Below are 17,098 nucleotides of genomic sequence, written 5' to 3' on the forward strand. Positions count from 1 at the left end.
TTGTGTTGCATATATGTGAGTGGATGGACTCGCAGTATACTGACAGGGATTTTACTTTTACTGGATTACTGCCATCTTAATATATAGTTTTTGTTTTTTTCAAAACAAATATGCAACCAGAAAGTATTTAGTATGGAAATCATCCTTTTAGGATGATGGAAAGTGATGAACTAAGGATTCAAAGGCGTGTACAAGTCCGGAAAAGGAGTTTATCTTCGGGAAATAGTCTCCTTACTCCAGATAAAAAGAGGCCAAGTAGTAGCAGAGAAGATGCAGCAATAACATCTCATTGTCATACTGTGGCCTATTGTCATAAAGAAGAAAATAACATGTTTTCAAGCGATCAGGTACGTGACCCCCAATAGTATTAGGGCCAGTTCACACCACATGCTGTCCAGTGTATTTTTTTTTTCTCCTTCAAAAACGCATGCAAAGTAGGTTATATGGTTTCCAATGGCATAAATCACACCAGTGCGGTCAGTTCCAGGGCGTTCCAGTTCCAGAAAAAAAAGTAGTACATGCTGCATTTTTCCTACACTAAAAACACATTAAAAAAGCAACGAAGGGCATCAAAAATGCACCAGACCCCAGTACAGTAAACAAAAAAAAAACAGGAAAAAAGAAGAAAAAAAGCATCTGAAACGCATCCAGAAACGCATCTAAAACGCACCGGAACGCGTTAAAAACGCGCATGTAGAAATGCATCCGGAACAGATCTGGAGTGCGTTTTTTGTGGTGTGAACCAGCCCTTAATATGTTTGTAATGTGGTGATGTTTTTACACTTGTGTATTCTATTTTTGCCTGATTTCTGGATATTACTTTTGTATGGTACATGGCACAAGCTAATGTTTCCTGTTCTAACATTTGTCACATACACTTCTTTAGCTGATGTTGTTTTAAAAGTATGTTTTTGCTATATAATGCTGGATTAAAGAGAACGGTTATCAGAAAAATATCATATCCTTAAAAGGAGTTACATAGTTAGGTTGAAAAAAGACACAAGTCCGTCTGGTTCAACCAAAAGAAAACAAAAAACAGTATAAAGGAAGAAGGTTTTTTATACTAATGCATTTTATGCATTAAGACAAAAAACCTTCTGTATGCAGCAGCAGCCCCCCCCCCCTAAGACTTACCTAAACACGCCCTTATCCAGCGATGTTGCAGAAGTGTCTAAGCTGCCTGGGACTCCCCTACTCATTGGCTGAGACAGCAGAGTGGCGCCATTGGCTCCCGCTGCTGTCAATCAAAATCATTCAGACAATCACGAGAGAGAGGGGACAGGGCTGGGTCACGGCTCCATGTCCGAAAGGATACAGGGAGCTGTGATTTGGCTCAGGTGCCCCAAAAGAAAGCTGCTTGCTGTGGGGGGGGGGGACTCAACAGGTTGAGGGGCCAGAAGAGCTGAAGGGGGACACGAGAAGAGGAGGATCGGGGCTGCTCTGCAAAACCAACTACACAGAGGAGGTAAGTATAACATGTTTTATTTAAAAAAAAAAAAAATTGACTTTACAATCACTTTACGTCTCTTGTTTGTAGGACTGTGGCAGCGACGATGACATGTTTGGGGAATATGACAGCTTTGCTGAAGATCCATCTTTGCTGGCACAGGTGGAAGATTTGGAGAAAAAATGTAAGCAGGAGACTGCAAGTACTTTCCCATGCACTTCTGCAGAAATCCAATTTGACACAATTGGTCATACTTCAACACCGAATACAAATTTTAGATTGCCAGGTGAACAACCGCTATCGCAGGAAATAAAGCAAAGGACGTTGCCTCCAAAACTGAATGATGAATCAGAAGAACTTGAAGTGTATTTTTCAGATGATCTTCCTTGCTCACAGCTTCTTCATTTTGAAAATGTAGATGCAGAAAAGTCTACAATGAAACAATCCATATATGATAGTGACTTGTATATTGATGCTTTAGATCACCTCAGCAAAGCTGATGACGCAGACAGAAAAAAAACCTCCATCTCACCCAAAAAGCATCAAAAAAGAAAGAGTTTAAGGGACAGTCTTAAAAATACATTGGCTGGGAATGCTAAAGTCCAAACTCCGCAAGTTTTAAGGACTAAGCAAATAAAGGAAACAATTCTTTTAGAAGAACTAGATGTTGCCAAAAAGACTGTAGAGATGTCTTCCAGCATAGACTTGGGTCCTTTCTATGGCTTGCCCAGTAGAGTTGCTGACCTTATTGAGGAGTTCAGAGGAATTAAAAAACTTTATGGTAAATACAGTTTTTTCTTTTGGCTGTTTTAATTCTGAAAATTGTGATCTCTACCTTGAGTTTATAAACTATTTGGGCGAGTTTACACTTGCTTTAAAACAAGGCTTCGGACACCCTTTGTTAAAGCTCTCTGAACGCCAGTCAAAGCCCCTGTTACTAAATAAAATGGTAAGCTTACATTCCTGTTTAAACCTTGCTTTTGCTTTGCTTCAAAAATTATACCCCATGTCACTTTATTGGTGCTTCAAATCGTCTTCAAAGCCTCTATAGAAGTCTATAAAGAAGCTTGCTTGAAGCATCATCGAAGCATCAAAAAAGCATGTTGAAGAGGTAGGTGCTTTAATGTGTGTTCAAGCCGAAGTAAGTGTAAATGAGCTCTTACACTATAATCTGTGTTACTGAAATAATGCTTAATTTGTAGAAAAAAGTGAATCAATGGGGATATCAGAATTGACAGGTTTCCAGGCAATGGGGTATTCAAGTATTTACATATTTTTAAGGAGCAAAAAATAAGCCCTCATTGATCTTTGTTGCTGCAGGCACTGTGGAGCAATTAATTCTCAATGTTCATAACAGACGTAATGTAGATGTAGACAGATTTTTAGCAGCTTTATCTCACTCAGTGATTGGCAGCCTTTCAGCTCTCCATGCAAATGTAAACATGAATACCAAAGTTTCATCATTGACCATTTCAGCTCTGGAAGATTTTACCCCCTTCCTGACTAGGCCCTTTTTTGCTATTCAGCACTGCAGTACTTTAACTGGCGATTGCATGGTCATGCAACACTGTACCCAGACAAAATTTATATTATTTTTTTTCACACACCCAAAGTTTTTTCATGGTATTTATTCAACACCGGGTTTTTTATGTTTTTGCAATATAAGAAAAAAAGGCTGAACGTTTTGAAAAAAAATATATATACCGGTATATATATTTTTTACTTTCTGCTATAAAACATAGCCAATAAAAAAGAAAATGAAATTTCTTCATAAATTTTGACCAAAATGTATTCTGCTACATGTTTTTGATAAACTTTGGGATATATACTGAAATTTGTATTTTTCTTTTTTTTTTTAATACTACTTATGGTAGCGTTTAACAACTTTTATAATGGAACTGCGATAGTGCGGCAGACAATCTGACACTAACTGACGCTGGGGGAACTGACTAACTTCCACTGATATCACCAATTCCATTAATACAGTGATCAGTGCTACAAAAATAGGGCAATCAAGGGGTTAAACAGCCCTCAAAAATTCCACTCGCCTGCTCGCATTTTGCGAGTGGAATGATGAGGATGGCGAGTAAGGGCTGTGCTGTAAGAAAAGGGTGGACCAGGGGCGCAGAGCAGTGCACCCTGAGCCCACCCATTGTGTGACAATAGCGAATGAATATTTTCGCTATTGTCACACGGATCCTCTTCCTGATCCTCCTCCTGGCCAATCAGGAAGCGGGTCCGAGACCCGCTTCCTGATTGGCCGAAAGGCGAACAATTGCCATTGGCCAAGGAGGAGGAGGAGGACTCGGGAGATGCGGAGGATTGAGAAGAAGCTGCCGCTGCATCGGGTAGGTGCACACTGGTCTCTCTGCACGCTGTGGTCACTCTGCATTTAAGGGGGCATGCTGTGGGCAATCTGCATTGAAAGGGGGCACGCTGTGGTCACTCTGCATTTAAGGGGGCATGCTGTGGGCAATCTGCATTGAAAGGGTGCACGCTGTGGTCACTCTGCATTTAAGGGGCCAAGCTGTAGGCACTCTGCATTGAAAGGGGGCACGCTGTGGTCACTCTGCATTTAAGGGGGCACGCTGTGGTCACTCTGCATTGAAAGGGGGCACGCTGTGGTCACTCTGCATTGAAAGGGGGCACGCTGTGGTCACTCTGCATTGAAAGGGGGCACGCTGTGGTCACTCTGCATTGAAGAGGGCATGCTGTGGTCACTCTGCATTGAAAGGGGGCACGCTGTGGTCAATTTCCATTTAAGGGGTCACGCTGTGGGCACTCTGCATTGAAAGGGGGCATGCTGTGGTCCCTCTGAATTTAAGGGGGCACGCTGTGGTCACTCTGCATTGAAAGGGGGCGCGCTGTGGTCACTCTGCATTTATGGGGGCACGCTGTGGTCACTCTGCATTAAAAGGGGGCACGCTGTGGTCACTTTGCATTGAAAGGGGGCACGCTGTGGTCACACTGCATTGAAAGGGGGCACGATGTGGTCACACTGCATTGAAAGGGGGCACGCTGTGGTCACACTGCATTGAAAGGGGGCACGCTGTGGTCACACTGCATTGAAAGGGGGCACGCTGTGGTCACACTGCATTGAAAGGGGGCACGCTGTGGTCACACTGCATTGAAAGGGGCACGCTGTGGTCACTCTGCATTTAAGGGGGCACGCTGTGGTCACTCTGCAGGGTAGGGTTTGGGTGGGGCAACAAGTGACGAGTAACTGTTACGGCCTGGCTAGTAGCTCATGACTTGAAATTTTGAGCCCTGGGTTAAATATGTGTCTAACACTGTGTAATGTGTGTAAAGTGTGCTGCTTTTTACGAACGATCTCTCATTCTTTGCAGGGATGACAAATTGAGAGTTAGCTCCCAGTGTACAGAGCTCTGTGTTGAATATCACCACAGAGCTCCTGGCTGTGCACACGCATGCGCACGCCCTAAACCCAGAAGTAGGCAGTGATTTACCAGTACATTGCTTTGCCTACAGTGGCTGCCCATCTGCAGTATAATGCGGGTGGTCGTTAAGTTTAAAATATTAATTTTGTTTGTTTATATGATTTTGTCACTAATTTAAAAAAAACTGAACCAATTGCTGCTGGGTTAAAGAGAGAAGATGGCTCAAAGGACTTCTATTTCCCAGAATGTTGAATGTTAGCATCCTCCACTGCGCTCTGTGGTTTCTTTTGCCAGTCCTTGTGTCACTGCACCACACAAAGTCCAGCCGATAGAACCACAAGGCACAGAAGAGGACCAGGCATCCAACACACCTGGAAGCATTCCTTATGCTAAAAAGCTTTCAGCAAGTTTTTTTCCTCTTCACCCCAGTAAAGTTTAGTGGTGCAAGCAACAGGATAGGTAACTATTAACTTTGCAAGGAAGTATCGGTGTCCGGTTATCCACATTAAAAAGGATGACATTAAGACATGGTGGTTCACACTAGTGCGATCCGATTCTGTGCGAACTTGCAGATCGCACTGTGATATGCGATCTCAACTGGGGTTGTCGTTAACTTTTAATTGACACCCCCTGCGTATCGCATATGGCAGTGTGAACTGCCAGGGGTGCGGATGCGATGCGGGAACACGCTGTATATTCGCAGCGTTCCCACATCGCACAAATGTGAACCGGGACTTACAGACGGAAGTTCATTCCTTTGATCTAAAGAATCAAATGATACATTGTAAAACGTGTTTATAGCTATCCAGCAGCCTTAACAATGTTGATAAACATTTGCTGGGGCTCCTTTTTTTTTTTTTTTTAATTCCAATAGTTTTTATTGAATATTTCAAAAATAAAACAACGAACATACATAATTGATATAACAGTTATAACAAACAATGTTCAGTTCGAGAAAGGAGCAGTACAAGTCATATTGCAATATTGTATCAAAGCTAAGAGCTAAAGGGGGGAAGGAGGACCCAACCCGAACGGCTCTGTGAGTGAGAGCACACAGCTGTACGCCCCATCACTCCTCCCAGCAGTCAGTGAGAACGCCCAGCAGCAGGATAGACAGTACAGCAGAAGGCCACTCTGGGTGAACTCTATGGTGGGAGGAGCCTATCTCTCAGATGTTGCCCTGGAAGACTTCTTAGAAAACGAGTTACCAGACATCTCCTTTACCATTCTGGAGCGCTGCCTATCACCCCTAGTATACATCGCTTACCCTAATAACCTTACCATTTGAGGGAGGAAGTGCAACTGGTCTTAAAGAGGAGAGGAGAGGCTCATCGCTGGTTACCGGGGCATACCCCAAATACCCAACGCTGGTTACCCCTGTAGGGGTGCCGCTCTCTGGTGAGTGCGGGCTACATAGGAGGGGGAGCACGGAATTCCCTCACCCAGCACCCACATCCTGATCCACACCGGGAAGCACCCCCCATCGAATGCAATTTTCTTTGGCACCTTTTTGCACTATATTGCACGTTGTTGGACTATTATATTGAACATATACTTTTTGTGGATTGTTCTGCCACTTATATTACGGACTATTTTATTTTTTCATTTTTATTTTTATTTTATCTATATATATTTAATCACCAGTTATTTATTTATTTATCTTTGTGATTTCTTTTATCAATTCCTAAGCTTTGCTACATTTTTTATATATTTCACTTGGCACAACACATGTACTTTTAGTTAAATTTTAAATTTTATATATATTTAATTTTCACTTGGATATCCACTTTTGCACTCATTTGGAGATCTCTTCACTTGTAGATATTGCCATTCACATTGGATGTAAATACAGCACTTGGCACCTTGTATCACCCATTATCTGTTTCACTTGGATATCCACATATATTAATTTAAATCAACACTGCCACCTAGTGTTTACACTAAATATTTTAAGTATCACTATTTATTTATTTATTGTTTTTGGATATTGTTCACTATATATATTTACATTGGTTTGCATTTAGATTGTATTTTATTAACTACTTTAGTGTATTATTTGTGCTACTGGCTATATTTTAAGGACCATTATTTACAGCATTACTATTTTATATTGAACATCTATATACACCTAGGAGACACAACTCTATATACTTTTTTATTTGTCCATCTTTTTTTATTTGTCCATTATTTGGCAGCGCCAATTACCCTAATACTTTTTCCAGAGAACAGCTCTATTTTTTTTTTTTTTTTTTTAATTATTTACCATGACTTATTTATCCAAAACAGCTGAAAGGCACTCACGGGTCTTTACATTGAGTAGAGTTTAAACCTTTATTGTCAATATTTTGAGGATCACAGTTTGTCTTTTCTCCAGAAGCCTTGAGAAAGATGGACTGTGATCCTTGGAAACATTGAAACAATGTTTCAACTTTACTTGATGTACAGACCTGTTACAGCCCATTCAGACTGGCGCGATCCGACTTTGTAGGGCGACCTGTGAAGTGCACCGCGACTTCGGCGTGACTTGCACGGACTTCATATAATTGAAGTCAATGCAGGTCGCCCCAAAGTAGTACAGGACCCTTTTTCTAAGTCGGAGTGACTTGTGTCGCTCCTATTTGAACGGGTCCTGTGCTAATCAATGGCGAGCAACCGAGCGCGACTTTTTAGGCTGACAAGTTACCTGACAAGTCGCGCTAGTCTGAATGGACCCTTATTGCTTTCCAGCTATCTTGGATTCATGAGAGTTTATTTGCAGAGATGCACCCAGGCACTTTTCTTGTATACAGATTGCAGTGGTTACCTTTTGGATTACAATGGAATATTTGTATGTACATAGTTGCCACAGTGGTGTATTTAGATTTTGTGCTGCCCTAGGCCTGACTAAACTCGTGCACCCCCTAAATATGACCCACCCCTTCCTGCCAAAGCCACACCCCTTCCTGTTTAAGACCCCCCCTGTCATCTGAAAACCACACCCTTTCCTCTTTACTAACGCAGCAGCTGCTGTGAATGGACCCCAAGCTGGGTTCAGAGGCTTTTAAGCTTGCTTCAAGTAGGTTATCCATACCTATAGAAGTCTATTGGAATGCAAAACCTGCATTAAGCACAGGTAAATGCAGGTCAGAAGGAGGTCAAGTGTACCTGTCAATTAATTCGGAATGATCACTAAAACGTCTCAAACTGATGTCAGAACAAATGCCAGTGCTAAGTGATAACAAAAGCACTTCCAGTGGTGGAAGTGTTCATATTCACCTGCTAAAATACCCCTAAATGACATCACATTGGGCCAGCAAATACGGTTGGGCTAAATCCATATTTGTGGACATACAATGCTGATCTGACAACACAGGTACCGCTCTTGGCTGGCATTGCCACTTATCCCAGGAGGAACACTGGGGATGGGGACCTGCCCAACTACAGTTCCATTTGAAGGTGGTCATGTGACATTCAAAAAACAGTTTAATAGTCAAAACATTAGGACTCAATCAGGCCAGAAATTACCCCAAAATATGTCAACACAAAGACTAAAGGATCTTTTACCTGTGTATGTTTAATTACAACACATTTTGCTAAAAAAAAAAAAAAAGGATTAACTGGCATTACGATGTTCCTATAGAGAAAAACCTAAGCGAAATCGGCAGGTTGCAAAACCATGAGCAAAAAAAGTACATGTTCCAGCTTTACTTCTCATCCAGAAGACTAAAAAAGCCCGGTATGCCGCAGAGGAGGGTAGGCGGAGCATTAGGTTGCTAAGACCTGCCGCCAGTGCCACATTTACTAGTATTGGTGGCCGCCGTTTGCATTAAGTGCTGCCGCCGGTCTGTCCAAACGTTAAGCCAGTCATCGGCCGCTGGCCAGTATTATCATACTGGAAGCAGTGCGGCCGTGTTATGGGGGCGCCAGACCGATTTGTCCCCTAGGCCCTGCCACCCGACCCAGTCCAGCCCATAAGACTGGCACTACATTAAAAGTATAGCACAAACGGTGGGGACTCTTTTCGTGCGGGGGCAGCTTTTTTGTCGCCCCCCCCCCCCGCAATGCCGCCCTAGGCCTGGGCCTTGTTGGCCTAGGCCAAGATACAGCATTGAGTTGCCTGTATGGTGAAAGGCTGTATTGTTGAGCTACAGTAAAAGTATTCATTTACTATTTTGAATTTAAAAAGCTGGTAATGAGTAATCATTTAAAAGTCCATCCAACAAGAAAACGGAGTATCTCAATTGGCAGCAGACAAATGTTTAAAACCACAGAGAGTTCCTGGAGATCGGAGGAAGCTGACTCCATTTGATGTATATCTGTGAATTTTTACAATAAATATTCCTAATGAATAGCTAGTGTGTTATATTGTGGGAAATCAGTTTAGTTTAACCTGTATCCATTACAGGGTCCAGAATAACAATTGTACTTTATCTAGATATCATTTTTTATTTTCAAGTTGTAAACATGTGAAACAGAATTACAAAGCATGACCTTCATTTCATTTAGAATCTGGTTTAAAGTATTCTATATGTTTTTTTTTTTCTTCAGACTGGCAGCATACTTGTCTGACTCTGGATTCCCTAAAGCAGAGGAAGAACTTAATTTATTCATTACCAACAAGTGGGGGCAAAACCCTTGTTGCAGAGATTGTAATGCTACAGGAGCTTCTGTGTAGGAAAAAAGATGTTCTAATGATCTTGCCCTATGTGTCTATTGTTCAGGAAAAGGTGGGTTCTCTACAGTAGCCTTAGGTCTATGTAATAGGGATCGGCCGATTATCGGCAGGGCCAATATGCACTTTCCCGAATATATCGGTATCGGCCGGAGGTTACGATATTACCGATATTGCTGTGTGTAAAATCCTAGCATCCACTTTATTAGCGTTTTATATAATGTCCAGTGTGTGTTTTTGTAATCTAATAGTGGGAAATACCTTCATTACATCGCCGCTTGGCCCTTCCATGACCCCCAGCTGTCAGTGGGGGAGGAGAGAAGGACAGCAGAGCAGGAGATGTAATGAAGGTATTTCACACTATTCTAATCTAATACCCGACGCTTCTGTGTACACTGCAGAGCGGAGGGGCTGAGATCCTCCTCTGACAGCTATGAGAGGAGAAAACAGCAGAGTGGGAGATAAGCGAGAAGAGCCCGGAGCAGCAATGTAACGGAAGGTGTTTCACACTATTCTAATCTAATACCCGACGCTTCTGTGTACACTGCAGAGCGGAGGGGCTGAGATTCTCCTCTGCCAGCTATGAGAGGAGAAAACAGCAGAGTGGGAGATTAGCGAGGAGAGCCTGGAGCAGCGATGTAATGAAGGTATTTCACACTATTCTAATCTAATACCCGGCGCTTCTGTGTACACTGCAGAGCGGAGGGGCTGAGATTCTCCTCTGCCAGCTATGAGAGGAGAAAACAGCAGAGTGGGAGATTAGCGAGGAGAGCCTGGAGCAGCGATGTAATGAAGGTATTTCACACTATTCTAATCTAATACCCGGCGCTTCTGTGTACACTGCAGAGCGGAGGGGCTGAGATCCTCCTCTGCCAGCTATGAGAGGAGAAAACAGCAGAGTGGGAGATTAGCGAGGAGAGCCCGGAGCAGCGATGTAATGAAGGTATTTCACACTATTCTAATCTAATACCCGGCGCTTCTGTGTACACTGCAGAGCGGAGGGGCTGAGATCCTCCTCTGACATCTGAGAGGAGAAAACAGCAGAGTGGGAGAGTAGCCAGGAGAGCCTGGAACAGCGATGTAATGAAGGCATTTCCCACTATTCTATTTCAAAAACACACACTGGACATTATATAAAACCCTAATAAAGTGGATTCTAGGATTTTAATGACACTAAACTAGGTTCACACGGTATTCCTGGCAGGCAGGGAGGTAAGGGAAGACCGCACATTACAGCTAAAAGACCTACCCCACATGTTCAGTGTCAAAAATTCTTTATTTTTCAAAACTTTAAATGTACAAAATATCGGCCGATACCAATATGCAATGGCCAAAATATCGGTATCGGCAACGAAAAACCGATATCGGTCGATTCCCTACTATGTAACGCTAGCAATCCTGTCACTGGTGGCAACTCCACTGGCTGTAAGATTGCTAAGAGAACAAAAAGAACACTATACTGTTCCTACAATGTCACTTTCTCACTGACCAGATAGGACATGTGTCCAACCATTGCTGCTTCCTTGATGCCAGTTGAAATTCTGGAATTCTGCAGCATTTTGACCAGTGAGATGCCATAGGAGCAGATATAGTCTCTGGCGATTTGCCTCAACATCAGGATCACTAGTGTGAATGGACCCTAAGATCATTGCCTAATATCTGTAGTTAAAGCAGTACTGGGCAGCAATTATTCTACCTTCTGAAGGTCAATGACTGACACAGGCACCCTTATAAGACGTCAGTTGACTGGGTGCACGTTTCCCTAACGGATGCCCACCATTAGATGTCTGTGGGGAACTGTGAGCAGACTTGCTTTCTTTCCAATAAATCCTTAGTTTGCTGTCCCTCCTACATCACTAGTCTTAAAATGCTAGCATTGCAGGAGTGTATGATATATTGATCAGGTGATAAATACCATTTTAAAAGTTAAAAGGTTTTTAATATATAGGGCAGTGGTAGCGAACCTTAGCACCCAAGATGTTTTGGAACTACATTTTCTATGATGCTTATGCACTTTGCAGTGTAGTTGAGCATCATGGGAAATGTAGTTCCAAAACATCTGGGGTGCCAAGGTTCGCCATCCTTGATATAGGGCATATCTTCCACCATGCTGGACATTTTAGTCTGTGTTCAGTTTGTGAATGGTGATTGGTTTGTGTAAGATGGTGAATTTGGCATGATGGCTGTTTTTATTGAACATGAAATTCTTAATGTTTTTTTGTGTAAAATGTTAATGTAACTAGGGTCAACTCACATTTATGCGTCTCATTAACAGGCAGTAAAAATGGATTTGTTTCCACGGTGCATGGTAACACTTGCATTGCGGTGCCATTTATTGTGCATGGCAGTGATTCACAAGCATGGTGTGTATTGCAGTGCACTGCAGTAACAACATTTAGGGTTGGATTTTAGTGGATTGAAGTGTGCAATGCAGTGCAAGCATTAGGTTACTGTACTTAGTTTTTCGCAACGCATAGTGGGATTGATTTCCTAAAACTGGAGAATGCAAAATCTGGTACAACTGTGCATGGTGGCCAATCAGCTTCTAACTTCAGGTTGTTCAATTAGGTTTTGACAAAAAAAAATATATAGATTTTTGCACTCTTCAGATTTAGTAAATCAACCCCACTGTGCATACAATATCACAAAAAAATCAACAAATTCAGGTGCATAAGGCCCCTTTCATACTTGTGCGACCTGGCCGTGACTTGTGTAATGCCTGTGTAATCTTGAGGTCTATTGACCTCAAGTCGCATCAATGTCGGACCAAAGTAGTGCAGGGACTACTTTGAAGTCGCACGGATATGACTGGTACTCGCTGGACATCGTGGGGTACTACTTGTCATGCGACTTTGCAGTCCAAAGTTGCAGCACAAATCGCACAAGTGTGAAAGGGGCTTTTATCTCTACTAATAAAGTGCATTGAGTGCGCCAAAAGTATCAAGTGCTTGTTTTTTTTTCTATTAAATAAACAAATCAAGTGTCTACTAATGGTGGATCTTCCCCTTTACAGAATTAATCACCCATGTGCCACCACCATCACACCAGAATACTCACCAGATAGATTTGGGGGGAGGGGGTTTCAGATTAATTTGTGTATAGGAAGGCCCCTAACACCTCTTTAAATGTTTGTTGGGATGTACTTCAGCTTTGCAAGTGCTGAGACATAAACAGACTATGTAAAGCAGAGTTCCAGTCATTTTTGTGTTTATTAAAAGTCAGCAGCTACAAAAAGTGTAGCTGCCTACTTTTAATAAACACACTCTCACCTGTCCCACGATCCAGCGATGTGGCCGCCCGAACAATCGATTCTCTCCCTCTCCTCTCCCCGTCGCCTGCCAATTCAACTGTGGGCACCCGGCTGTGACAGCTTGCAGTTTCACAGCCAGGTAGGCACTGCACCTCCTGAATGTTTGGGCAATCTTCTGGAACCTGTGACGTGTTCCAGAAGATTGCAGGGATGGAGGGGAGAGGAGAATTCCGCTTGGATCGCCCAGGCAGTCCGAGCAAAAGTGGGAGTGGATGCCTGTCAAAACTAGGTACCCCCCCCAAAAAAAAATGTAATTGCCAAATGCGGCATAGGAGGGGGGGGGGGGGCGGGGATGCGACCCATCTTTTGGGTGGAGCTTCGCTTTAAGTTTAGCGTGCCAAAATAATTTTGAGCCTGAAAGCTTAGATTTTACTACCTAATGAAAACCAATGTGTCCCAAACTACTCATTGGAAATTCCACTTTTTTTTCGTTTTTATTTTTTTATATTGTTTTTCAGGTGCGAGGCTTATCTAGCTTTGGGGTGGAATTGGAATATTTGATAGAGGAGTATGCTGGAAGCAAAGGAAGATTTCCTCCAATCAAAAGAAGAACAAAAAAATCTGTGTACATTGCAACCATAGAAAAAGGTCACAGCCTTGTGAATTCATTGATTGAAACTGGACGAATCAGTGATTTAGGCTTAGTTGTTGTTGATGAGGTAATAAATTAATTGCCAAGGTATGCCATCATTCAAACTGTTTTTAGATATGTATGGTTAGCTCTGAAAAATTTGGAGTGCATACCTTTTCACATGTTTTTTTTTTTTTCTTTTTGTTTTATTATATATATTGTATATTTTTATATAATTATAGAAACCCATTGCCATTTAGTAGTCAGTGCACAGGTTTCCAGCTTTTACTAATTGTAAATAAAAATACTTTGTACTTATTGGTCAGATTGTTTTACCTGACTAAATTGCTGTTATTTCAGTAATTCTTTAGATTTTCATTATCTGTTACTATTTACAAGTCTAATGATCTTATCTTTCCATTTATCCAACAGTTGCATATGTTGAGTGAGGGGAGCAGAGGAGCAATTTTAGAAATGACCCTTGCTAAAATTCTCTACACCAGTGGTAAGTTATGTTCATAATCCTTTTTCTATTTTGCAGTTATTTATATAAACAGGCCCTTTTAAACTTAAGTGCTTTTTAACGGATCTCTTAAAAAATCTGTCATGAGAAAAATACAGACGCTTGCACTGTAGAGAATGCCAGTTGACTAGCTATTAGGCTGAAAATTCAGCTTTTATCATATTTTGAGGCACTTACCTTTAATAAGAACGCAGCTGAAGAAAGTTTAAAACAAATTTGTATTTTCTCTATCGTTCATTGACAGACGCAGCTCCATATCTTCTTGACCATTGGGTTATGCTGCCCCCTACAGGAGTAGGACACTAGGCAGGAAAAAGCTTTACCACGCCCTATGGGGCAGTCCCTGCAGGCATACACCCACTCACTCTGCTATAGCCCTCCGTTTGTTTTTGCCTAGTTTAGGAGTAGGACCTAGTTCCCAGCTGGGACTTCGGTCTTAGCTTGTCTTTTTTATTTTAAAGGGAACCTTTGTTAAAATTTTTATTTTTTAGCTAGTTATGTTTCTGCGAGAACTGCAATCAACACCCGGCCTGGGTTTCGGACTGGATATGCTAGATCCTTAAGGTCTCCCAGCCCAGCCAGCGAGCGTGTGCAGGTTATAGCCCAGCGCTAGGCCTCCCCATGTCAGAGCCCCAATGGATGGGGAGGCTGGCCCGCGAGTGAAACCCCTCGCAGGGACGCACATGACATGGTTTGGTCTGAGTCACAGCGTACCCCTTGGCCGTCAGCACCCCCACCTCGAGTGGAGAGGTAGTCTGTCCGGAGTGGCGCCCACCCAATGTCGTTGGTAGGAAAAATTTGTTCCAGCCCTCACTGCTGTGCACATCCCAGATGTGGAGAACTGGCAGGCGAATTACCTAAATCGTCAGGTTTTGGTTTAGGGGGAGTGGTCCCTACACCTGGAGGTGTTTCATCTCCTGTGTGTCCAGGGGGAAACCCGACATCGACCTTTTTGCTTCTCGACTCAACAAGAAGGTTCAGAGGTTCGTTGCCAGGTCTCGGGATCCTCTGGCCGATACAACACAGACGCCTTGGAGTCAGTATCGGCTGATTTATGCATTCCCTCTGGTAAAACTTCTGCTGAGGCTTCCTCGTAGGATAGAAGTGGAAGGGGCTGCAGTCATTCTGGTGGCCCCAGACTGGCCTCGCCGGTCTTGGTACACAGACTTGATAAGGTTGGTCGCCGATGCTCCCTGGAGACTTCCTCTCAGGGAAGATCTGCTGTGTCAAGGACCGATCTTCCATCCTGCTTTACAGTAGCTGGCTTTAATGGCGTGGCTGTTGAAAGCCAGGTATTGAAGGATAGAGGTCTTTCTGATTCAGTGATTCCTACACTACTGAAGGCCAGGAAGATCTATCATCATGCGTGGAAATCTTACATTTCATGGTGTGAATCATTGAAGGTGCACCCTCGCTTGTTCTCGGTTGCTAGGGTTTTGACTTTTCTTCAAAAAGGTGTTAAACAGAGGTTGGCTTTGGGCACTATCAAAATCACCCTTTAGTGATGCATGCCCTGATTCGCTCTTTTATTCAGGGGGTTCGCCATATGGCTCCCAAGAAGCGATCCCCGCTACCTCTGTGGGATCTGAATTTAGTATTATCAGTTCTTCAAAAACCTCCCTTTGAGAACATTAGGGAGATTCCTCTGCTTGCCTTGTATCAGAAGGTTGCCTTTTTGTTGGCTATTACTTCTGCCTGCAGAGTATCTGAATTGGTGGCATTGTCCTGCCGCTCACCTTATCTGGTCGTCCACAGAGATAAAGTGCTTCTCCAACCTAATCAGTCGTTTCTTCCTAAGGTGGTTTCTGATTTTTATTTGAATGAAGACATTGTGCTGCCTTCACTTTGTCCTAAGCCCAAGCATTCCAAGGAAATGGCATTACATTCTTTGGATGTGGTGCGGGCAATTAGAGTTTACCTGGCGGCTACTGAGTCGTTCAGAAAATCAGATGCTTTATTTGTCCTTTCCGAAGGATCTCGTAAAGGATTGGCTGCGTCTGCTGCGACCATATCCAGGTGGATCAGACAGACGGTAGTTCAGGCTTATTCGCTAAAGGGTCAGGTTTCTCCTTTCCCTGTGAAGGCACATTCTACTAGAGCGCTGAGTGCTTCCTGGGCTTTTCGCCATCAGGCGTCAGTGCTGCAAGTTTGCAAGGCGGCAATTTGGTCGTCAGTGCACACGTTTACAAAATTCTACAAAGTAGATGTGTTGGCATATTTGGATGCCTCTTTTGGCTGCAAGGTTTTGCAGGCTGCTGTCTAAAAGAGAAAATGTTTTCTCTTTTGAGGGTGTATGTTTTTTCTGGGTAAGATTCAGTTGTTCCTGGTTGAGCTTCATGTTACCTGGTTGGTAAGTTTAGTCTTGGGGAATTATGTTCTTTTTTGCATTGTTTTTCCCACCCCTTATGCAAATACTGCTTTTGGGATGTCCCAATGGTCAAGAAGATATGGAGCTGCGTCTGTCAATGAACGATAGAGAAAACTGGATTTTTGACTTACCGTAAAATCATTTTCTCTGAAGTTCATTGAAAGGCGCAGCACCCACCCCTCTAATTATGAGCCGGATGGGTTTTTTTTTTCTTCTAAACACTGCTTGCAACAAAACTGAGGGCTTTAGTAGAGTGAGTTGGTGTATGCCTGCAGGGACTGCCCCGTAAGCGTGATGAGGCTTTTTCCTGCCTAGTGTCTTAGTCCTGTAGGGGCAGTCTGTCAATGAACTTCAGAGAAAAGGATTTTACTGTAAATCAAAAATCCAGTTGTTTGTACTAGATCAGAAATCCAAAATATTGAAGCAATAGGTTCATAGCGATAACCAGGCAACTTGCATTTTCAGAAGAAGAGTTGGGCAAAGACATTATATTTTTCTCTTGTCATATTTCCTTTACGCCTCATGCACACTGGACGTTTTTACAGCGGCTGTTTTTGGTGTCAGACGTTTTTTTCTACAGCCAGTAAACTCCCCAGCATGTTATCCTATGTGTCCATGCACACCTATCTGTCCATGCTGTTATCAGCAGTTTTTGGCATGGGCATTTTCTGGCTTGACACAAGATGACACACGCAGGTTAAAATGGCAATTAAAGGTTATTTTCCCACATCTGTGGCTTTTTAAAGTGGTTGTAAACCCCCATCTCTGACTTGTACCTATAGGTAAGCCTATAATAAAAATACAAAATATTGCGCTAGGAGATAAATCAA

General features: G+C 42.8%; 1 protein-coding gene across 1 annotated transcript in view; it reads left to right on the forward strand.

Annotated features, from left to right (window-relative positions):
• The window catches only part of HELQ (helicase, POLQ like), a 51,111-nt gene continuing 34,013 nt past the window's right edge, over positions 1-17,098 (forward strand). The window contains exons 1-5 of the mRNA XM_082264170.1: positions 1-347; positions 1,538-2,228; positions 9,373-9,551; positions 13,265-13,465; positions 13,810-13,882. Coding sequence (XP_082120296.1) covers positions 153-347; positions 1,538-2,228; positions 9,373-9,551; positions 13,265-13,465; positions 13,810-13,882 — 1,339 coding nt within the window. The 5' untranslated portion in view covers positions 1-152. The remainder of the gene's footprint in view (positions 348-1,537; positions 2,229-9,372; positions 9,552-13,264; positions 13,466-13,809; positions 13,883-17,098) is intronic.

This window comes from Pelophylax lessonae, assembly GCF_965119305.1.
Source record: "Pelophylax lessonae genome assembly, chromosome: 1".
Taxonomy (NCBI): Eukaryota; Metazoa; Chordata; class Amphibia; order Anura; family Ranidae; genus Pelophylax; species Pelophylax lessonae.